Raw genomic sequence first — 15,368 nt, 5'->3', positions numbered from 1 at the left:
TGCTAAAGGTTCAATAGTAACTGTTTATCTAGACTATGTGACATCAACTCTTCATTACACCATCAATGGCTTTTACCAGGGCATAGCATGTAAAAATATTGTTGGGGGAGGTGTGTATCCGCTTGTTTACAGTGCAGCCCCTAAAACTGGAATCCGCCTCATTGCCTCCAAATCTTTTCCAGCTACCCTCGAGTTTCGTTGTGCCTGGTTAATCAGAAGAATGCATGATACCAGCAGTCTACCTGGAATCCCGCCCCACATACACAGTCTAATCAATAAAGATTTCTGGATTCTATTTGCTGCCAAGCCGTTTGAGGATTTATACATAGCTGAAGATAATTTTCAAGAAGCACCCAAGCAGGCTGAAAAGGTAGAAGAGACAAAGTTAATCAAAGTATCGGGGACTAGAAAATCTAGTAGAACCAAGAAGACAGAAATAAAAAAGCTTATTCTGACAGAAAACAATAATGATGACAGCAAAGAAGCAACAAAAAAGAATGGCAAAACATGCACTAAACTTGGCGGGAAAAGTATCAGTTGTAGAAGCAGGAAAACAACACGAAGGAGTGGCGGGAAAGCAAAAAACACTAACCTCACGAAAATGCCATCAAAACAGTTTTCAGACATCAATGACTCAACTTGTCTGACTTCTGATGATGAATATGTTTTTATTGACACAGGCACTTTAAAAAGAAATAAAGCAGTGTAGTTATTTTAACCAATTTTATGTATGTTTCTAACACTTTGTGATATTAGGACGCTTATTTTTATTATGAATTTTATCTGTACATTGAGATACTTACCTACTTTTTATTTTTTTAGTAAACGTTTTTATATTGTAATAATAAAAATTGTTTAAAAAATAATTAGATGATGAAGTGTTAATGAATTTTACTATTTTCATTATTAGATCCTCAAATTTCCAGAGCAAAACAATGAATATCCCTCCTGTGATATTAAATGCTGGCAAGAAGCACACAGCCACCCTTGTATTTCTGCATGGCTTGGGGGATACTGGAATGGGGTGGGCCGGAGCTCTTAATACCATCAAACCAGATTATTTGAAGGTAAAGATAAAGACTTTTACTTTTGATAGAAGGGGGGAGGCGGATTTAACCATTTTTGAAACCAAAACTAAAAGTAAAAGGAACTCAGCTCAATTTTAGGACTTTAACTCTTTGTGTAAGTTGAGTACCCTTGACTTTCAGTTAAGTTTTTTCTAAAGTGTCACACAGTATCCGTTGTAAGTAACGACAACTTTTTTCATGTGTAAATGCAAGTTTTTGTTTAAGTGTTTCTTAAAGAACTTTGGGCACTAAAAAGTACGGTAAATTATGTTCATTAAGATTATCACCATAGTTTCTTTTAGTTAGATTCATTCAACACCTTCCAGAAACTAAGAGTAAGATATTTATCTTTTTGGTTCAATTCAGACAACTTCTCATATTGCACGCCTATATTTAGATAATATGTCCTACAGCCTCAATGTTACCTGTGACTATTAATGGAGGTGCTCTTATGCCAGCCTGGTATGATATTACAAGCTTAGATGAGAACTCAAAGCAGAGAGGAGAAGAGTAAGTTTTACATTATAAACTTTAAAGATATATTGATCTTACCACAAAACTTCCCTAAATTACAAGAATATTTATTTATCTGGAAAAAAATAATTTGTCTTAACTTTTCAACGAAAAAGCATAGGTATCTAGGTAATATTTTTTTGAAAAAAACGATATTGGGAAAAGTTGAAGGCAAACTATTTCTTTTTTTCTAAAAGTTAATATCCCCTACTAACCAAGAGCATTGTTTGAAATAAAATAAAGGACCATATTAACTAAAAGTAGAGCAGCCTTAGAGGTTACCAACATTTTATTTTGAATATTAGAAATAATTTAAAGGGGACTCAAATTACTGCAATAGCTCTAGTTTTATTGGTCTTTCTATGTAAATGATAAATTCACAGGAAAGACTTCTTAAAAAAGGTCGTGCTATCAACGGGCTGGTTGTCTTTTGTATAATTAGACGTATTCCTTGTATTAAATGATAGTTAATTTTTTTTCTTCAAGAGCTGGTGTTTTGGAATCTGTGAAATATTTGGTGAACATAGTTAATGGAGAAATGCGATACAACATTCGCCCAGAAAGGGTTATCATTGGCGGGTTTTCACAGGTGAGCCTTTTTTATTTCTAAGGAGCATTGCAACTCTATAATTTAGTTTGTATGTATTATGATCAGAGTAAAGCACTAGAAGGGGAAGGGGTTTAATAAGTGTATTTCCCCATCCCAAGGACATTGTGCCGACTCTCAATTGGGTCTTTGAAAATCAACTAATAGTGTCGGGAATATTAGAGACAAGCAGTAGAAAACAATTTGCTAGCAGACGAAAAAGGTCGTTTGAAAAGTGGGGCAGGTAGTTATCTGTATATACATCTGTACTATAAATCTGTTAAAGGCAGTTCATGTAACCATTTCTTTATTATGTACATATTCAAAAAGTATTTTTTTCCTCTTTCCTTTATTAATTCACCAGCTGTCATTCGCCACTAGAGGCCTAAATGGACACTAGAAGAAAGAGAGCGAGATTTTTTTGTCAGAGGGCTATTTATCTTTGGAGGGTTGTGGTACCCTCCTCTAAAATAGTTAAAGTCCTTCCTTGGACTACTTATGAAAAGCTTCACGGTAAAGTAAAACTATGTCAATTCAAGGATTTGCGAGATTCTGCTGTACAACAAACAGTTATACAGAACTTTCACATCCTGTTACTTTTATGTAAGGATTATTCATACCTAGCCTAAATCAAATTATTCCAATGTTTAGGGGGGAGCTGTGGCTTTAAGAACAGCTTTAACCAGCGGACTTCAATTTGGCGGATGTATTGGCCTGTCATGCTACCTACCAGGAGATATTGATAACATTGATGTACCAGATACTCCAAATATTCAGACTCCGATTTTTCAGGTAATCATTTTCAAGCAGGGGTACTCTGTACGTTATAGGTTCACTAACAATTTGTAAACAGCTGAAATAAATCGTTTCTAAAAAGAGTACCTACCAGAGCAGGTTTTAGGTTATTTGTATAGGGCGGTTGGGCGGTATGGGGGATGTAGCTAATCAAAAGATAAATAATATTAGATCACTTGCTTTCGGCTTCGGGACTATATCAATCAACCTTTTATGTGTAAGAGCTATTAACCCCAATTTAATTATACTAAGTTTTATAAAAAAAAAATAGAGGCCAATACTAAGTTGCATAAAATATAGAGGCCTTTATTTCCATTTGAATTCCATGAAAATGAGTTTGGGGGAAATTTTCACGTAGAATTTTTTTCTCAGAATCTTGTTCCTTTGTCCCATAAATTACCTATGGCTAGGCTTAGATCAAATTTTCATATTTTCTCATTATGTACCTACTAATTTTGCCCAGACTTACTAAATACCTACCTAACACTATTTCAGTATGGCTTCGAAACCGATTTATATCCGGTGGAATAGAACCGGTTTTCAGCCCTACTGAAAAATCATGTATAGCATCGAATAATTGCAGATAAGATTCCACAAATATTTAAATAAAACATAAAATTATTACCATTTTCGTTAGCCCGGCCCTTTGACAACTCGGGGCACTCAAAACTGGTTTTAATCTTATAATTTATTATTTCAATATCCACGGAAAGCTGTCTATAATACAATGCCATAAATAAGTGTTCTTTAACTTAGGCTCATGGAGACAGTGACGAAGTTGTTACGTATTCAAGAGGAGTCAAAACTAGCAAAATTTTAGAAAAACATTTTTCCAATCATAAACTTGTCACTTATAAAGGTATAAACTTTAAGCTATTTTTTTTTACAGCAAAACATTCTATAATTAGGTTGGACCGTCCGAACGTCCGTAACGGAAAGCTTTTTAACGTTAATTAAGGAATGTTATAATGTCCTATCGAGTTCATCACCTGAAAGATGAATTTGGGAGAACGATTACTAGTGCAAGGTATAATATTTTAAGCGAAGCCTTTTTGTCATCAAGTCCTAAAATGAATTAAGGGTTGAATATTTCTTTAGGTCAGATAAGGTTAGGTTATATATGGTACTGTGTACTGTAGTCTTGAGGGGTTGGGGCACCACAGTTTTAGGCAGGGGTTAGGCACAGGGGAAAAAAACTTCCTACCGGCCCACTTTATCTTTAATTTATAAAGGGGGGAGGAGGATGTGACAACTAGTATAAATTTATTTTAGGAATGGGGCATGAAGGAACTTTAGAGGAGCTTGATGCTGTTAAGAAATTCATTCAGACCTGCTGTCCGGAATAAACTTAGAGATTGATAGCTCAATAGGGGATATATTAATCTTTCCCCTTCAAGGTTACATGATAAAAGATTTCATTCAGTTACTTGAAAAATATGGGAGATAAAATTATAATGTATCCTTCTTTTGTTTTTATTTTACTCATCTGCTTTGATTGCTTATTGATGGTTAATAAAATTTTTTTTTTTTAAATTAAAAGGTAAAAACTAAAAATATTTTTATAAGTACCTATCAATTTATTTCAGGATTCCATGTATCATGGATCAAAAAACATTTCTAGTGGGTTTTAGTTTTGTATTTTTTTTAGTTTTCACAATTGTTTTTATATGTGATAGATTTAGTGATCATACTTTTGTAGTTTGAATAAAAGTCGATTATAGGAATGGATATAGAATATGTGGTTATTGTGCTAGATTTTCGCATACTCTGATAAAATGTTTCTCCTACGATACTTCCATCCCTCTCCTTAGTGCTTTACCCTTCCCACACCTGACAATTGTAAGAATGTATTGACCAATATTTGAGGAGCATATTAGGAACCTAAATTGACGACAAAAATTTCCCTGTCACAATATCCACGTATTCTATGTCCATTATTATGGATGGGGGACATTTTTTTACCATCGTTGTTAACTTTAAACATGTGAATTTATGACACAAAAAATATCTTCTTTATATAGGTAGCTAGCCTGCATACTAACTGATAAGTGTTTTACCCAATTATGAGTTTTATGAATCACATGTGTAAAATATACAAAGAGGGTGAGAAATGACCCTCCTCCTCTTAAAAGCCTTATTGTTAAATTCTTATTTTTTTCAGAAAATATTTAAATTATACAGACGTTCTTGTAAAATATTTGTTTAAAATGCCGGAATTTATGTGCATAACTTGTAACAAATCATTTGGAAAGCTTCAACATTTAGAAAGACATGAAAGAACTCATACAGGAAATAATGAGTAAACCAAAAATTAGATTTTAAAGAGAAAGTGTTTTTTATTATTTTTGTTTCCTATATTTTTGAGAAATTGCGTTGGTATATAATTTAAATGTGTACTCTGCTTTTTAAGTAAAATAAAAACAAAATAGCCTAAAACCACCCGGAGACCTATGTTAAGTTTCTCTAAAATAAAAAACCTAATCGGTTAAATAGTTATCGAATCCCTAAACTAAAGACCAAAAATCTTATCCTGATGTAAAGTGATAAGGTTTTTTGTCTGTAGCTTAAGATAAGAGTTGAACCGATTGATTTCTCAATACTTGGAACTTAGGATCGGGGATGGTTTAGAGCTATTTTTTTCTTCCCTCTACTCTTTCGAATATAGAGCCCCTAAATTCTTCCGCTGATTACTTTTATAATAGGGTATCCAAAGTAGGGTTTAATATTCTTACCATTAGGTTCCATTTATTTAAAGTGGAGTAAAATCATTTTATAATTTTATTCATTATTTATGAAATAAACAGGTGAAAAACCATTTTCATGTAAGGAATGTGGACAAGCATTTTCTGATAAAAGTAATTTGGGTAAACACGAAAAAAGACATGAAAAAAAGAGAGAGGCAGAAATCAATGGACCTGAGCCAAAGACAGAGAATAAAGTAAAGAATCACACTTGTGGAACATGTGGTAAATGTTTTGATAGACCATCAAAATTGCATATACACGAATTGACGCATTTTGGCTTTAAACCCTTTTCTTGTGACACCTGTGGCATGACGTTCAGTCAAAAGAATAGTTTGAATTACCACCAACAAATTCATATAAATAAAGGCGAAAAAAAGTTAATTTCTTGTGTTGCTTGCGGACTGAATGGTAAAAATCCGAGATGGTTGCGTGATCACAAAAAGAGATGTACTGGCGAAAAGCCCAAATGTGAGGTCTGCGGAAAAGAATTTGAAAGAGTTTGTGCCTTGCTTAGCCACAAGAAAATGCACACTGAAGAAAGTTCTTCGTTTGGAAAATATTGGTGCCATCTCTGTCCCAGAAAATTTGAATTTGTAAAAGCTTATACCAAACATAAAAAAATTTGTAAGGGAGTTTTTCCATGTGAAATTTGTAGTGCAAATTTTGCATCCCCAGAAAATCTACAAAAGCACAAAGATAAATATCATAGCAAAGAATGTAGTTGGTGTGGAGTAGTTATCGATAATGAAGATGATATGAAGGCGCATGTTGATTTGGAACATTCTGAAGGTGGTACACTTGCACACATGATAAATGATGAAACAGACATTAAACAAAACAACATAAAAGAAGAAAACGATGAAATTATAATTGATGATGTAAAGTCTCTTAATCAAAATACAAATGATCGTTTGGGCGACTTTCTATCTGGTCTAATTACTTGTGATCTGTGTGACATATCTTTTACTAATAAAGCTGACTTGAATGATCACAAGGAAGACCATCTGTCATCAATTTCATTTCCATGTGATACATGCAGTAAATCATTTTTATCAATTAGTGATTATACTGTGCATGTAAGCTCAGAAGTTCATATTGCAAATGTTGCAGCTGCTGAAGATATACAAATTATTGATGATGATGAAAATGAAAAAAATGATGAAATTACTGAAATTACACCAACATACGATCTGGAGAACCATAATTTAGAATTTCCATGTGACTTATGTAATGAATCTTTTACTGATCTTACTGAATTTAACAAACACAAAGCAGACCACGTGGAAAATGTTGACTATGTTATAATAGAAGACGAAATGAATGAAGATGAAAACACCTTTAATGATGATATGGATCCCCCAGACAATGAAGAAGAAATGGCAGAAATAAATGAAAACGATATTCCTGTGGATATTAAGGAGGAGATGATTGAAACATAATTTATTTTGAAAAAAAAATTTTCTTCAAATTATATTTATCATGAAGTCATTAAGTACCATCGATCGTGGCTCAACACGTAGCGCATCCGCTCGTCGCTGGGGAGGTGATAGGTACGTTAAAAATGGTCCCTACTGCTGCTATGTCAGATGCGCGATATAAATAGTTAGAGTAGGGGGAATGTCTTGGCCCAAAAAACAGGCGCAACTCGTTACCATGCACAGTTAGGACTTCTCAGACAAAGGTCGTGCAATCAAAGGGTTGGTTGTCTGATGAATGTTAACCTAATATCCTATTGCATCTCATTACACGTGGATGATGCACTAGATCCTCTAGATGATCACTTAAATCGAAGGAGAATCCCGGCCTTACGATGTAATGGTAATAAAGTCATTAAGTGATGTAAGTATATTAATATTGTATTATTAATTATAGATTTATGATTTTCAGAATATATACTGTGTTCTCTTAAATATGTAAAAATGATGAAATTTTCACACAAAAATCAACCTGTAATTTGCAAAAATGACATTGAAATGAAACAAGAATGATAAATCTTTTGGACAGAGACAGCATTAAAGAAACCCGTGAATGAATTGAATAGGGTCAAACTTTCAGGAATTAAATAAATAATAATCTATGATAAGCAAAAAGGTGTAATATAGATTCTTAGGACAACAAAGTATATTTTGATTTATTTGAAAAATCCTTATGGATAATATTAATCACAGGCTTTTTACAACCACTGTATGCCCTTCATTCTGTTTTTGTGAAAATAAGACAGCAATTTAAACTACCTAGTAGAAAATTGAAATTCTTTCAAATATACAGGGTGGGTCAGAAAAAACTGAGTTTTTCGATTTTCAGAAACAACCAGAAGGAATACAGAAAAAATAATTATATGTCCTTGTTCTCTGTACAAAAGCACATCAAACTTGTAAAAGGTGTTTTTCATTATCTCTAAAAATGCGGCCTCTATGATAGGTGTATGGTGTCAAAAAATGCCTTGTGTGAAAAATGTGGATCAAGAAAAATTAAAATAACTCATCTATTTTGTATAAAAAAATCTTAAAATTTCAATATTTATTTTGAAAAAGGTCTAAGAAAAGTACTTTGATGAGTTTTAAGAGTGAAATGCTTTTTGGCTCCTAACAAAAGCATTTTTAGAATACTGCAATTTGTCATTTTTTCATATTTCTTGATTGTGATGCATGTGGTTTAAAAGAATCTTCTATAATAACGTAGGTTATAGTAAAAAGAAAAAAAACCTTTTTATTTGACAAAAAAATCTCTTAAGATAAAAAAAGTTATCAAGGTTTTAATTTTTAAAATAAAAATGCCTTTTAGAAACCCTACCCTATTAAAATGAAGTTATTATGATGGATTATAACACACAAGTATAATTTGTCAAAAGGGGGCGGAGATTTTGGAGATTAAATCCTGTCTTGCACCAAATATAGAGGAAATTTAGGGGGAGGGGGGAGGAATTTAGGTGACAAGATGAAATATTTTCGGTCATGAGCTGGTTTTCTGGTCATGGAGTATTAAGTCTTAACAATAGATTACAACAAAACGTTTGATTTATAATGTGATAATTTAATTTAAATAATTTTTATTTTTAAGATGTTAAATATTTACAATCTGTTGATTAAAAATTGTAATAATCAAAAAATATGTTTGTTTATCTTTTTAGAATGGTAGACATTTTTTATTATAAATAAATCTACCTAAAAAGTACAAAATAATGGCCGAAAAAGTCATCACACACACTTTTTAAAATCTTTATGCTCTAAAAAGCGCCGTTGTTTTCAGAGATATTCAAAAACACCTTTTCTAAGTTTAATGTATATTTTTATAGAGAACAAGAACCTATAATTGTTTTGTCCATATTCCTACTGGTTGTATCAGAAAATCGGAAAACTCAGTTTTTTCTGACTCACCCTGTATGTCCTATAGATGTAGTTTAAACTATTGTACAGAAAATAATATGCAGTTCACTAAATTTAAGTTTAAATGTACTTCGTGCAACTACCCCTTTAAAGTTTGTCTTTTACTTTTCATACTTTATTTTAATTTTTCATTATAAAATATTATTTATTTTATTTCCCTCAATTCAGGAACACCATTTTCATGTGATAAATAAGACAAAACTTTTGCAGAGAAAGACAATATAACTTAACACAAACAAAGTGAGGCATCAGAGAATGGAAAACGAAGGAGAAACAGTTAATTTGTCTACATCCAAAAGTAGAAATAATGAACCTACAAAAAGTCAGACAAATCTAGTTGAATTTGACAGTAGTGAGGATGAAACAAGGTAGACTATTCAGTATTAATGAGTTGCTCATTTTATTTTTTCAATTATACTACCTTGCACCGGACTTGCCCTGTTTTCTATTTTAATTATTCTGGGATACTCCTTTGATATGTCTTGTTAAATTGGTATTTTTAGGTTTTTATATATAACATTTTAATTGTTTAACTTGAAACACTTCAGGATAAGCCTTCAAACTTTTCATTATTGTCTGGAGTACAAAAGTCTAAAATCTAAAGATGAAGTTTGCTTTTTATCTTGGAAGTGACAGGTTTAATTTTGGAAGATTACGCGTCATACTTAAAACTTTATAAATAACATCTACTGCTGCTTTATCATATGTTATATAATAATGGATTCATTATTACTTGGATATTACTCCAGATTATCATATGCTCTAAGTGGAGTTTTTAGGTGGCTAAAATAGAAAATTCCTCCTATCTACCCCTTTTACCCCATCCCCTCCCTTCATACTAGATGAACATACTTATTAACAAAAGATACCTATCTATTTTAGCAACCTAAATAAAAATTGACAACAATTTATATAATTAGGGCACACTTTTTTTCCAATAGAGCTATAACTCATTGAGTCATTACCATGTACACTTAGGACTTTCAGACAAAGGTCGTACAACCAAAGATTAGTATTTCTAGTTCTACACGTTCTTTTTTTAGCATAAATTAAAGTAAATTAAATATGAGAAAACTATTCTTGCAGGGGCAACGGTAAAAATCAGGGAGGAAGGACACATTTTGCTGTTTATTACACTAGTCCTTGAAGTTTTATAATAACGTTTTCTTATACGTTGGCGCAACAACTTTGGGGACATTTACATAATTTTGATAGGTTGGCTTTAAGTTGAGTGTCTGAACGTTTCAACCACCAATAGTAATATAATAAAGTGATAATTTTACGTTTAGTTATTGTGGATTACATTAATTTATCGGCCATTGTCTTATCCCTTTAGATCCCTGGGTAAAAATACATTTTAATAAAATGATGTAAGGTACATTGATAGATCATTAACTTGAATAGTTATTTATTAACAGAAGTGATGAAGAAGATTATGTGCCTGGATTTATACCTCATGCTGCTAACATTAATAGACAAGATTTTAGTTCAAACTCATGTAATATTTGTGATAAATCATTCTCAAGCGCTACACATCTGAAAACACACATGAGAATTCACACGGGAGAGAAGCCATTTAAATGTGACAAGTGCAGGAAAACTTTTTCTGACAGATCAAACTATTTGAGACATGTCAAAATTCACGAAGATGAAACTAGGTAAAACTATTCATGAAATATACATAGACAAGTGCACATAATTTTGCAATGGGGCTTCGCAAAGTGAGTGAAATTGTAAAAGGTAAATGGGAACGGGTGGGTTGAAAGGGGGTGGGTCTTTACAGAGATGATAAATATGTTGTCTAAAAAAATGAATTTTGACTAAAGAATAAGAGGCTTACTTCTTTATGCTGTTAATCAAATTTTCTCATGAATAAACTAAAAATGGGCTTGTTAGTAAATGGTGAAGCATGAAAAAGATATTATTGCCCTCCAATTTTCAAGTGGAAGTGTCCCATGACGATCATATCACATAAAATTAAGATAATATTTTCGATTTTTTTTACAGGTTGTAGTTCATTAAAATTACTTTATAAACCTTTTTATTGTCAATTTTTCTTGAATAGTTATTTTTTTACAGTAATGATGATGTCTATGAAACAGGATTTTTACCTAATAATGATCTTGAGTACAAAGAAGATACTGATACAGAAAAGAAGTTTCCCTGTCCTGTATGTGGAAAACGTTTTAACAGGCCTTCACGATTGCAAACTCATATTTTAATTCACACAGGTGAGAAGCCCTTCAAATGTGACACATGTGGCAGAGGTTTTGCGGATAAATCAAACTTTCAGAGACACGTCAGGATTCATGAAGGAGACATTTCCAAGAAGCACACATGTGAAACCTGCAACAAGTCGTTTCGTAGTCCATCTGAGTTGAAAACACATGAAATGGTTCATACAGGTATTAAACCATTTTCCTGTGATCTATGTGATGCATCTTTCACAGTAAGAAGTGGTTTGAGATATCACCAAAAGTTGCATGATGAGAATGGCGTTAAAACTTATTCTTGTGATAAATGTGATGGGACTTTCACAACAAAGAGCAGTTTGAATTGTCACAAAGAAATACATTTAAGGGACCCTAATGATAAATACATTTATTGTGACGTATGTAAAATGAAAGGCTTTAGTCCTGTTTGGTTGCGAAGGCATAAAAAGAAATGTACCGGGCAAAAGCCTACATGTGAAATTTGTGGAAAACAATTTGAAAGAGGAAATGCCCTAGCTGTCCACCTAAGGAAGCACTTTGGAGAAACATATTTTTGTGACAATCACACTCATCCAAGACAATTCAATAGCAGAAACGCATACTCAAGACATTTTAATATTTGTATGAGAATATACCCTTGTGATACATGTAACTTAAAATTTACATCAACAGACGATCTGGAGAACCACAAATTAGAATTTCCCAAATCTAATTGTGTGTCTAAATGCGAGAAGTGTGATTTGATTTTTAAGAACAAGGATGATTTCGAGGTTCATGAAGCTGCAGAGCATAATAGACGTTATTGTACAATATGTAATAAGAAATTTGCAAGGCCAGCAAACTTGAAAAAGCATCAGGAGACAGTTCATCGGGATTTGAACATATCCGACTTCATGAATGAACCAGAAGATGACCATGATATGGCACTTGAACAAGATGAAAGTATTGATCCTCAGAGTGAACATTCTATAGACTTGATAGCATGTGACTTATGTGATGAATCTTTTACTGATCTTACTGAATTTAACAAACACAAAGCAGGTCATATGGAAAATGTTGACTATGTTATAACAGAGAAAGAAACGAATGAAGATGAAAACAATGATGATATTGATCCCCCAGACAATGAAGAACAAATGGCAGAAGTAAATGATAACGATTGTTCTATGGATAATAAGGATGAGATGATAAAAACATAATTTTTTTATATAAACTTTTCTATAATTAGGGTTTGTCCGTATGTTCTTCCGTTAGTATTTTTCGTTAATTTATACATGTTAGAATTGTCCTATCGATTTCAAACTTTGCCTAATGATTTATATGAAAGTTAGATACGACTTAGGAAGCGTAGCAATTCTATAATAATTCCTGGAAACTCTGCACGTCTATTTAAAACATGAAGATATTTTTACTTCTTTGACAACAACTTTTTGTATGATAAACCTAATTATCCTATTCATCTGATTTTTGGAATAATCCCAGGACAACAAATTACAATATTATAAGCGAGGCATCTTTATAATTAAGTCCTAATAATTTAAGTATGTCCTTTTGCAATGCCCTATACTTTCACTTTAATGTACAAATTAATGTTCTGCTTATTAAGTTCGTTTGTCCCTAATTTTCATTGAAGGGCTTCGCCTTTTTGGATGTTGTAATATTTGTTCTAATTGTAGCGTCACAAAATAACTGGTAGGTATCTAATAATCAAATTGTATTAATATGTAATATATTATTACATCAATATGTAAAATCAGAAATACATGAGTTGGATTATGCAAAGAATATAATCTGAGAAGCAATAGGTTATAGAACTAGAGATTAAAAAATAGAGAAATCTCTTAATAAGTATTGACAAGTTTTAAACGGGACTATTCACGAACGAAAGCAAGTGATTCTAAGCACCTTCCAGCATTGATTCATAGTATTTTTTAGAGAATATACTAGTGTTATGTTTAATATTTTGTTTATCGACTAAAAAGTTAGGTTTCACCATGGTTTTATATTAAAGAAAACTTTGAAAAGTTAAGCATTATTTGGTGTAATACCATTAAATGTTTTGATGAGTTCAAATTGTTGTTTAAATGCTAAATGCAAAAGTATATTATTTTGATTAAAATGTATGTTTGGAAAAAGGGTTGGTAACTTGTAATATTGTAAACAGTTTAAGGGGGGGGGGGAGTAAGTTCTGACACTTTTGCGTAAACAGGGTGCATAGGCTTTGTCTTAGTAGTGAGAGGAAAGTTTATTTGGGGAAAAAGTTTACTTTTGGGATGTATTTTTCTTATATTAAAAAAAAATTTGGATCTGGCCTCCAGGTTCAGGTGCTGCAGGCTTCCAGGTTGTCTCTGGACAGATAAAAATGAAAAAAAAAATAGTTAGGGTTCAACTTATAAAACAAAATATGCATCTTTTTTAATGTTGTTTGCATATTTGAAGTTAAAAAATGCATATTTTGTTTTAAAGGTTGAACTCTTACTATTCAAAAAAATTTTTTTTCATTTTTACCTGTCCAGAGACAACCTGGAGGCCTGTAGCACCTGAACCTGAAGGCCAAATCCAATTTTTTTTAAATTTAAGAAAAATACATCCCTTAAGTAAACTTTTCCCCCAAATAACCTATCCTCTCACTCCTAAGACAAAGCCGATGCACCCTGTTTACGCAAAAGTGTCAGAACTTACCCCCCCCCCCCTCCCCTTAATTTACTTTTGCAATTTACAGCATTTGATGCTTTTCTGCCGTGTAATTTTATTTTGTCCTTTTGATTCAACAAAGAGTTTGTTGATATTGCATCAAAAAATGCTTTACATTTCAAAGTTTATTTCATATAAAACAATGGTGAAACCTAACTTTTTAGTCGATAAACCTAAAGTATTAAACATAAACCTATTAAATGGCACTAAAAAAAAATATGGATTTATGCTGGAAGGTGCCTATAATCACCTGCTCTCATTCGTGGATAGTCCCCTTTTACTTATCTTAACATCGCTTCTCTAATTAATTGGGATATTTGCTTGAAATGAATTTAAACCCAAATTAGTGAACCTAATTTTTTCCAATCTATGATATAGTATGCATTATAAAGCACATATGAGAGAATATACATATTTTACCCATAAGTTTTCAAAATTAAGATTTGAAAATTAAACTCTAGTATTTTATATCTTAGAAATATGTAATATTTTATCAAAGCAGCAAGTCAAAACTTTTATTGATGTCTTATTGCATACTATTTACATCTCTGTGAATACTTACTTATGTAAGATGATATTCTCGTCATTTATGCTTGCAATCATTTTCTGAAATGGTAACCTTAACAATCGTAAATTATTTGATTTTAGATGTATTTCCAAAACTACTCGGTAAAAGTAAATTTTTCTTTCGAAAATCTTTCTTGCTAAGTCTAACCCATGATTAATACATTCTACAAAAATGTTTTATGGTTAACTTCACCAAATACCTAAACTCGTTAAATGCACTTCATGCAACTATCCCCATTTCTGATATAAAAAAACCACTTGTTAGTTACGTTAATTTATTTATTTAATCATATGAAATTAATTTATGTAGGTTGTATATAATATTTATTTTATTCGTTTTTTAATAATTATATGAATACCTATTAAAACATAATTTAAAATTCATATAAATAATGGATCAGTAATATTTGACATAATATCATTTAACATAAATTCATTTCACATAAAACATTTGACATAAAATCACTTCACATAAAGGTACATTTGACATAAAAACATTTGCCATAAAGGTACATTTGCCATAAAGGTACACTTCACGTAAAAACGTTTCACATAAAGGTACATTTGACATAAAGGTACATATGATATAAAGGTACATTTGACATAAAGGTACGTTTGACATAAAGGTACACTTGGCATAAAACGTTTCACATAAAGATACATTTCAAAGTGTAGCCGAGGTAGTCATTTTTTTCCCCGAGCATGGCAACCGGTGAACAGAATCTCAGTTCTGCACCACAAGCCTCGCACGACTGAAGTTCCCATGTCTATACAGTCATATTTATATGAAAATATTTTTAGAA

The 15,368-nt window shown here is 31.9% G+C and overlaps 2 protein-coding genes across 2 annotated transcripts; both read left to right on the top strand.

Moving 5' to 3' along the window:
- Positions 1-884: 884 nt before the first annotated feature.
- On the top strand, positions 885-5,126 carry LOC145328551 (uncharacterized). The gene is made up of 6 exons (XM_080172285.1): positions 885-1,067; positions 1,465-1,577; positions 2,067-2,169; positions 2,818-2,958; positions 3,718-3,820; positions 4,234-5,126. Exons 1-6 carry the CDS (start codon positions 885-887, stop codon positions 4,305-4,307), a joined length of 717 nt encoding a protein of 238 aa, XP_080028411.1. The 3' UTR covers positions 4,308-5,126.
- A 435-nt stretch (positions 5,127-5,561) lies between these two features.
- Positions 5,562-14,951, top strand: LOC145327445 (uncharacterized). Its single transcript, XM_080170994.1, has 4 exons — positions 5,562-7,141; positions 9,317-9,459; positions 10,510-10,749; positions 11,171-14,951. Exons 1-4 carry the CDS (start codon positions 6,014-6,016, stop codon positions 12,501-12,503), a joined length of 2,844 nt encoding a protein of 947 aa, XP_080027120.1. The 5' UTR covers positions 5,562-6,013; the 3' UTR covers positions 12,504-14,951.
- Positions 14,952-15,368: the final 417 nt, after the last annotated feature.

The sequence above is a fragment of the Acartia tonsa genome, chromosome 9, assembly GCF_053477335.1.
Source record: "Acartia tonsa isolate MP-2025a chromosome 9, ASM5347733v1, whole genome shotgun sequence".
NCBI lineage: Eukaryota > Metazoa > Arthropoda > Copepoda > Calanoida > Acartiidae > Acartia > Acartia tonsa.
Note: the sequence above shows the minus strand (reverse complement) of the source record. Positions and strands in the feature narration are given on the sequence as shown.

Coding starts and splice junctions, on each gene's coding strand:
- LOC145327445 (XM_080170994.1), top strand. CDS start 6,014: ATGACGTTCAGTCAAAAGAATAGTTTGAATTACCACCAACAAATTCAT. Junction 7,142..9,316: donor AGGAGGAGATGATTGAAACA/TAATTTATTTTG, acceptor AAGACAATATAA/CTTAACACAAACAAAGTGAG. Junction 10,750..11,170: donor ATTCACGAAGATGAAACTAG/GTAAAACTATTC, acceptor ATTTTTTTACAG/TAATGATGATGTCTATGAAA.
- LOC145328551 (XM_080172285.1), top strand. CDS start 885: ATGAATTTTACTATTTTCATTATTAGATCCTCAAATTTCCAGAGCAAA. Junction 1,068..1,464: donor TCAAACCAGATTATTTGAAG/GTAAAGATAAAG, acceptor GCCTATATTTAG/ATAATATGTCCTACAGCCTC. Junction 2,959..3,717: donor TTCAGACTCCGATTTTTCAG/GTAATCATTTTC, acceptor TCTTTAACTTAG/GCTCATGGAGACAGTGACGA.